Source organism: Poecilia latipinna, unplaced genomic scaffold, assembly GCF_001443285.1.
Source record: "Poecilia latipinna isolate Pla-1442-1.1 unplaced genomic scaffold, P_latipinna-1.0 Scaffold167, whole genome shotgun sequence".
Classification (NCBI taxonomy): Eukaryota; Metazoa; Chordata; class Actinopteri; order Cyprinodontiformes; family Poeciliidae; genus Poecilia; species Poecilia latipinna.
The window spans coordinates 276,921-285,528 of NW_015112783.1; the positions used below are offsets into that span (position 1 = coordinate 276,921).

General features: G+C 40.3%; 1 protein-coding gene across 1 annotated transcript; it reads right to left on the reverse strand.

Moving 5' to 3' along the window:
* Positions 1-318: 318 nt before the first annotated feature.
* On the reverse strand, positions 319-6,656 carry asb1 (ankyrin repeat and SOCS box containing 1). The gene is made up of 5 exons (XM_015029923.1): positions 6,366-6,656; positions 5,153-5,291; positions 4,601-4,903; positions 2,442-2,824; positions 319-1,909 (listed from the first exon to the last, which is right to left on the reverse strand). Exons 1-5 carry the CDS (start codon positions 6,457-6,459, stop codon positions 1,779-1,781), a joined length of 1,050 nt encoding a protein of 349 aa, XP_014885409.1. The 5' UTR covers positions 6,460-6,656; the 3' UTR covers positions 319-1,778.
* Positions 6,657-8,608: the final 1,952 nt, after the last annotated feature.

Genomic DNA, 8,608 nt, shown 5'->3' on the forward strand with positions numbered 1-8,608 from the left:
CTCTGAGGATAAAGGAGATTCTGCACTGCTCTTCCATATTCTTGGTAGGTGACTCAAATGGCACTATCAGGGATCACATGAGAAAATTATAACAAAGGCACACTTACTAATGTTCCAAATATTCTGGAAAGCTCCATCTAGGGACTGCTAATAGTGTTACTTTTTCATTGCCAATCATTTTCACAGGCTCAGATGATTTGACTCATCTTGGTTTGTAACAGAAATCAAAAAGGAACAGTAAGCATCCGGAAATAACTCCAAGAAGCATGCAAACTCGTCTGACTCGACGTGTTTAAGGTAATACAAACACACAAGGAATCATCCGAGACCAGATTTAATGTTTGCAAACAAATAGGACAAATTTCTGAGCAAGACACACTGACATGTTACACATGCACCACATTTAAATGTTAGTATTTGAGAAAAAGTAGCAGACCTGCACTGAAGACAACATATGTGACAAATCCCCAGAGAAGGCAGCTTCCTGGCTAAAAAATGCAAAGTTAAAAACACTTCTATCAACATTTTATAGATTGTCAATGATACAGAAAAGAACTTGTAGTATATTTTCTTACACAGTCACAGGTTGGTCAGGATCCTGTTTTTTCTCAGTATATTGACATGTAGTAGTAATATCTATTAGGTAAACATCTCTCCAGCTACCAGTATTACAGTATGGATCACGTTCCTTTAATTTGCTCTTTCATTCACAAAAATGTTAATGTAAAGGAATTGTTTTATACAGATGCAACACCATCTAGTGGCACAAACTGGTAATTGCAATTAACTAAGCCACCACTAGCAGAACACAACAGCTGAAAAAGCCTAGTAAAAGACACCATGTTTGGTTAATCATGGCGGGTTAAGCCTCTATCTACAGCACTCTACACCAAACCAATGCAAGAATCGCAGGTGATAATGATTTGTAGCTGTATGAATAATGAAGTTTAGCCCCAAATTATATAAACTATTAAACGGTGATCCAAACATCTAATCTGCTTTCCTAACTTAAATTAAGTGTATCGTTACACCTGTAGTATTAACATGGAGAAGCAAAAGGAGGTTAACTTCATAAACACTTATCTACAGGAAAACAAAAGTGCAATACCACCATCAAACAGCAGAACATTTCAACAAGTTTGTTTGGGTGGTAATTAACAAAACATAATTTAGATTGCCACAACATGAAAATGTAACCAGCTTCAGGCTTTATAATCTTAATTAACAAGTGGGGAACGTACCATTGTTCTTTTTATTGTCACTTTAGAGATGAAATTATGTAAAATGTTTTGCTACCTTGAGCCCTTACAGCCGCCTGTAGCAACACTTTACAAAAGATAAAACTTGAAATATTTAATAGATGATTGGATAAAGTCGTGGTTTACATGAATGTAAAAGAGCAATTAAAGGAGCTGGATCACACTTCTACAAACGAGAACTTTACTCTTGATTCAGGCTAATTTATACTGTAATCTTTACACCTAACCTGAACTAGAGTCACGACACATTTTTGTGATTTGAAAGAAAACATTTGTTGTAAGACACAGTTTTCACAAGTTCAGACATGGCTAAGGCTCCTTTGATAACTTAAAAAAGAAAATAACTGTAAAAATCCTTACAGTGACGGAAAGTTAATCCAGAACTTTTAACTTCCAAACATTTAGAAAATAAATGTCTACATTTTTATAAAGGAAAAAGCAAACAACAGCTTGTCTTTGGGACTTACTAAGATTTTTTTATTCATTTTTATTACCCGCATGGATTACGGTGGACAAACGTCAGTTTCGGTGCAGCAGGAAGTTCTTGATGGATTCTGGTAGCGGTAACAAAGCTATGTGCTTCAGACGGCTTTTGCCCATTGTTCTGCGGATCCGGATGCGGCACAGATACGTGAGCCTATGAGGGTTTTCTGTGAAGGAAAAATAAAAAACAATGGCGGCTAAGTGGCTGCACAAAAAGAGTCAAAGGATAAAGGTTTAGAAGTTATTCATAATGTGGCGTCGCGTGGCGTAAAGGTTAGAGTCCTCGTCACGGTTGTCCCAAATTTGTTCTTTAAAAGTGTTAGTAATGACTCTCTAATAACATTATTTAATCTCATAGTGCACTATTAAGGCACTCTCTGCCTCAATGAGGATTCACTGACTTTAACAAGCTGAATACTTAAAGTGGCTCCAACTGAAGACTGCATGACCTACTTTTTGACTAATTCAGCTAATATTTATTTGACTTCTTGGGGACCATCAGAGATCATTGAACGCTCACTCCAAGATGGTCAGTTGATCTTAAAATATAAATAAATACAACAGCATGGCAAAAGTATTATCTCATATTGCCTGATCTGTTTCAATTTCTCATGTTTACACCAACATAAGTTAATATAAATGACACACAACAGCAGCTCTCCATTAACGTCTACACACTTGCAAATTATTTCCACTCACTCTTTGCTTCCAGGAACACCCTGAGTGCCTCCGGATCCACCTTCCTTCGGTTTGGCGCCTCCAGTTCCACCTGCTCCCAAGGAACCAGCGCTGGGTCTGCGCCATGGTCCAGCAGCAGGTGGACGAAGCTCACCTCGCATCCGTGTCGCAGCACTGCGTCGAGCAGGCAGGAGGCGAGGCCCCGAGTCAGGGCCTCGTGGCAGACGGGCCCCGTGTAGTTGAAGTCGGGCTGCGCGCCGGCTAGGAGCAGCAACCGGAAACATTCAAGGTGGTGGTAGGCAGCGCTGATGTAGAGAGGACACACCACCAGGGTGTTAAGGGTTCGAGCACTGAGGAGGAGCCGGGGACCCAGCTGGTGGTCCATGTCAACATCGGCATTGAATCTAGAAATATACAAGAAAAGTTGCATGGTTTTATGTTTGAAAAAGATGCATTTTGCACAACCTCAATACAGAATGCAATTTAGGGCAACAAGAAAAGAAAGAAAACAAAAAGTGATGTTGTAAAAAGCCACATATCTTATAACTGCCTGGCTTCATAATAAATAATTGTTAATATTAATCTATGATGACTGTCCTCTCACTGATATAAATGAAGTATATAAAAAATAAGTTTGCGTACTCTTACGGGGGGGAAAAAACACAAAAGTTTTCACATCTCTTTAAGTTTTTAGTATTTTGTTAACATCAAAACTTTAAAATAGTGCATGATACAGTAGAAATAACAGTTTTTTTTTGTTGTTTTTTTTTTAATGTAAGTTTAAAAACTACAACAATATCCCAAATTCAAACTGAGCAAGCATAGCATCAATTAAAAAAGAAACAAATACTCTAAAGCTTCTGAAGTAAACAGCACAGGTTGGAGGAAATTGTCTACATGAAAACTGTTACATAGAACATGTGGAGGAATATGGTCTGGTCAGATCCAAATAAAACTCAACTTTTATGTCTGTACAAAATGCAAAGTGGGATGAAAAACTAACATTTCCAGACATCCTGAACACACCAGCCGCACTGTTAAACATCATGCTTTGGGGAAGCTGGTCAGAGCTGACAAGAGGATGGACGGAACTGAATGTACAGAAAAAAATGAAAGAAAACAAGAAGCTACAAAATTCTGGAGAAAGAAGCCTTCAGTAAGCGCACATCTTCCACCACTAAGGATCTTTGATGAGGGATGAGTTTGTAGAAATGACAGTCAATGCTAGCTTGTTCCCTCTCTGTGTTGACATGCTCTGGCTGTTCTCTTTGTGGTTCCAATTATTCATTAATGCAAAATAACTTACAGACAGAGCTGTTTTCCTGTTTCACAGACTAAGGACTCTGCTTTACTTGTTGTAGTTGGAAGTGACTGGTGTAACAGCAGCGTGCTGCGTTGGGATCAGGTTTCTCTCACTCGGCAGCACGTCTGAGGGAGACCTGAGCCTCGGCTGACCAGGTCACATCCAACACACACACACACACACACACACACACACACACACGCACACACACGGACATACACACACAGGCCGACAGAGAGCAGCAGACAGGACACACTCTTCTATCGCTCAGTCACAGAAAACCACTTGGAATAAAATACACAAATTACCACATTTTAGGATATTCCAATTTTTAAATGTCCAATTCCACAAATCTGCCCACATTATCTACAATGATAATTGGTTTTGACTTGACCTGCAGTCTGATCCAGATACAGTTCAAAGTCCATATTTGATAAAAAAAAAAAAAGCTGGTTTAAGTTAAATTATACTCATGTGTTAAAAGGGCCCAATCAAAGTCCAGACTAATATCAAGCAGGTCTTATAACGGCTATTTTCCAAATGATGATGGAGCAACATTTCACTGCAAAGCTGGTCTATGAGGCATTGAATCAGGGGACTGAATACAAAAAAAATAAAAAACAAACACACCAACTTTCATTTATGATTTTTTTTAAAGAACATTCACAATCTAATAAAAATACATTGAAATTACTGTTGTAACGGGAAAATAACAAAGGGATGTCAAAAGGAAACATGATTAAAAATATTAAGTAATTGAGTAATTCAGCACATTACAGCAAAAACGGAGTAAAAACACATTTTATTTGTAGGATATAATACATCTATAAATCTGCTGGAGGTCAAAGTAAGAGGTTTGTATGTTGCTTCGTTTCACCTGATGAGCTCCTGCAGGACGTCCACCCGCCCGACCCGCGCCGCATGGTACAGGGGGGTGCTGCGGTGGTGGCGGCTCCCGTTGGGATCGGCGCCAGCTTCCAGGAGGATCCGAACGCAGTCCAGGTGACCGTTAACCACCGCAACGTAGAGCGCCGTCTGACCTTTGACATCGACCAGGTCCACCTCGGCTCCCTGGGCGATCAGGTAGGCCACGCAGGCGGCGTGTCCGGCCGTTGCTGCGATCCGCAGGGGCGTACAGGGCAGACAGCCGCAGCACCACACCGACTTCTCATTAATGCGCCTGAAACCAAAAAATTAAGAGTCTTATGGTTGTTTTTAAAATGGCACCACAAAAAGTGTGAAATGTGCTATAAGAAGAGTAATACGTCTCATCTAATATTCTCTAAAACAAATAACACAAACATAGACAACACAAGACTTTTGCATTTTCTCTCTGATCTTTCAGTTGTTTTCTCTAGAAATTAGCAAAACCTGAGAACTACAGCGTAGATTAGGTGTCCTGATCAGTCCGGCAGTTAGCTGGCCTCACCGTCTGAAGTCATCTTCCTGCAGCAGGTTCCTCAGGGTGTCCAGGTCGCCCACGTATGCGGCGTTGTGGAGCCGCATGTCGTCCTGCTCCAGCGGTTTGTCACAGAACTGCTCCTGGAGCCATTCCTTCAGGTTACGCCCTGATGGACAAGCAGACAGACGGAGCAAACGGAATGACAGAACTACTTCCTTAACTCCGTTTTGGGTAGATGATACGAGCAGCAACAGGAAAATCAAAAACTGAATTTGTGTTGAAAATGCTGACAGCTCCTGAGCCACATTCATTGTCTGAATGTGTGAAATTAAATTCAATGTGTTTTGGGTCATTGTCTTCTTTGAGCACTAAGTAGTAGCAATCGGGCATAACATTATGTCCACTCTAGGGAGAAGTGAATCACACAGATTATGTCTCCTTCACTGCACCTGCTGGTGTGCAGGATAGGCATCACACCTGTGGGGATGTGGGTGTTTTAACACCCACACTTTTCATGCAGTTTATGCTCAAAAACTGTATTTCTGTATCTTTCTGGCTGTGCAGTGAAACTGACATGAGCGCATATATTTCTGTGAACAAACAATCATTTGTGGTGTTGAGAGTTTATATCTCCTGCGCTCTGCTCATAATGTAATTTGGCACAAAATAGGTAAAACCGCTTTGATATTATTGATAAAATAATATTAAATACACAACTGTTTCAGTTCTTTTTATGTGTCCCTCTGGAGTCTGGAGGGCCACATAAAAAGCTATGGCCCCTGGACCTTGAGTTTGTCTGAAAACATGTGGACTACAAGAACATGGAAAGCCAGCGGAGGCAGTGTTATGGTTTGGGCAAGACTGGGCTGAAAACTACCAGTTTGAGGAGTCAGATCTCCATTCATGTCTTTATGCTGGACAAACAAGTCGGATCCATGGAGGCCCCACCTCATAAACCAACAGCACTTAAAAGGTTCTGCTCCAGATACCACAGCATGCCTCCATGCACCAAAAAGGAGACTAAAAAACACCGTTAGGCAGGTGGTTATTATCTTATGCTAACTCGATATACTTAAACGTGTGACAGAATGAGCAATGCTAATGATTCCTGTCATTCACCTATTATTAAAAGCCCCCTAATTAATACGCCACGACGAGTGTATGTAAACGTCTGACTGCAGCATCAAAGCCTTAAAGAAGCTGTGTAGGTGAGTAATGAGTCAGACCGCCGTCAGTTTACCTGCAGCAGTGCTGGGCAGGTCGGACACAGTGATGACCGGGGGGAAAATGATACTGGGCGGCTCGTCAACATCAGCGGCTGGACCGTCCGCCATGCTTCCGGAGAGTTCACACAGCCAAACCGAACCCCTTTACTTTGACTTCATTTATTAAAAACCAAAAGAAAAATGAGCCAGCAGAGCAGAGGACAAGAGACAGCAGGACACAAACAAACGGGAGCCTGTTGATGATGGAGGATCGGGCACGGATCGCTGCGCCGCTTCCTGGTTGAGCTCAGCTGCGACATTTAAAGGGAAACGCATCATTTTCAAATACAAACGAGTCATAGCTAAATAACATTCTATCATGGCGGCCGGCCTGTGACATTCTATACAGATGAGTAACAGAGAGCACTCGCTTTTAGTTATCATCATAGTTTACAGCCATTGAAAGCTCTAAATTCGGTCGGTCTGGTCATTTGGAGATTGTTCAAGCCAAAAGAAAACCAATATTTTTACATATTCTATTGTTTAGTAACAGTTCTATGTGAACGTAACAGTTCACATAGTGCTGTATCCACCCATATATGAGGAAAGTTGAATGGGAGGAAAAAATGTGGAAGAAAAATTGAAAAGTCCACTTAAGAGTTTGGGAGGACCGGAGTCTTTCCTTTTAAAATGCACCATGTACAAGAACAAGAGACTGCACAATACAAGCACATTTACAACACAAGAAAATATTACATATTTATTAAAAAAAAATAACATGAGAAATAACTGTGAAACTCAGTTGGATAACTTAAAAAACGTACAAGATGTGGATATTTATTTATATACAGCAACAAACTATGTACAAGAAAATAAAAAAGATAGTCATATTTAAAATTAAAACAAACACATGTTGCAGAAAAGTTACTTGCATATTAATTTTGTCTTATTTCAACTGTTCTTATATTTTTGCCCATTTTCTGTTTTGTTTTTTTTTTGTTTGTTTGTTTTGTTTTTGCAGTGCAAGAAAAATCTCCTAACCCAACTGGTGATGTAAGAAGGTTGAAACCAAACGCTGAGGAAAAACCCCGCAGAACAGAGATGCATAGAAAAAATATAGATGCATAGGATGAAAAACAGAGTACATGTACTTAGTCACAGCTGTAAATCTTTCATCGGCTCTGTCCAGGAAAGAGATGAGGTCGTAACCATTATTATTCGGGCCATTTAATGCTCTATGGAAAAAGTTCAGAAAGCAAAATAGAAGACTGTACTTCCTGTTCAGTCTTCAGGTTCTTCAGTACTCGCACCAAGATGCTGCATGCCATCAATAAATCTTGTGAGTGAAATCTCATCTGCACTTATGGTAGCAACATCTGATTCTGGGAAGTAAAAAAGCTGAACAAGCTGATAAAAAAAGACTGACTGTGTTCTGGAAACTGTTTGGTAGCACATAGAGATGAGAAAGAGAGTTTAACAGAAAACCAAGAGCATCTTCTTTACTGCTCTACTTCATTTTTTTTGTTTCATTTTGCTTTTTTTTTTTTGCTGCAACTGTGAGCCAAAACCTATATTGCCTTTTTAAAGGAGGAAGACAAAAATATGTATGTTTTCATGCAACAAAAAAAACAACAACAAAAAAACATTGAATAACCTGTTAGGTTTAGGGAGCCTTTTAGGATCCATTAAATCCTTGCAAAAGTGGTCAGAGCCAGAGCTAGAGATGAAATTAAAGAAAAGAAGAAGGATTTTTAAGAGGTTGAGGTTAACTTTACAAGGAAGTTGGTCTAATTGTAAGTGTAAAATAAACGTACTTGAAGTGCAGCGCTCACCATCTTTGTTATAGTGAGTCACAACGTACAGATGGAGGCATGCAGCCGTAGCTTTATGCAGCCTGATGACAGACACTGGACCGTGGTGGAGCTCTAAAAATAAACGCCCCAGTCAGTGGAGCCAGGCGGCCCCAGAACTGGACAGGCTGCCTGCAGGGATCTGGCTTTGTGTAGAAAAGTGGGAGGAAAAGAAATGTTGAGCTGAAAGATCACTGTTTGAATGATTCATCTGTGTTTTCATTGACTGTACGCCACGCAAACAGGACAAGACTTTGGGATAATGATGCAGTGGTGTGGCAACTGGCTTTCAATCTAGAAGAAAAGATCCGCAGTAATGCAGCCTGGTCAGTTTATCCCACTGCTGTCAGGAAACTGAGGCTACTATTCACTCTACAATTCAGTGTAAACAGGATGAAAACAGATCTGTTCTGCTTTGTGCCACAGTC

Bases quoted from the DNA above. Each gene is read 5' to 3' on its own strand.
- asb1 (XM_015029923.1), bottom strand. From the start codon at position 6,459: ATGGCGGACGGTCCAGCCGCTGATGTTGACGAGCCGCCCAGTATCATT. The intron at 5,292-6,365 runs GTAAACTGACGG...CTTGTCCATCAG, and splicing joins CCTGCCCAGCACTGCTGCAG to GGCGTAACCTGAAGGAATGG. The intron at 4,904-5,152 runs GTGAGGCCAGCT...TTTTGGTTTCAG, and splicing joins CAGGAAGATGACTTCAGACG to GCGCATTAATGAGAAGTCGG.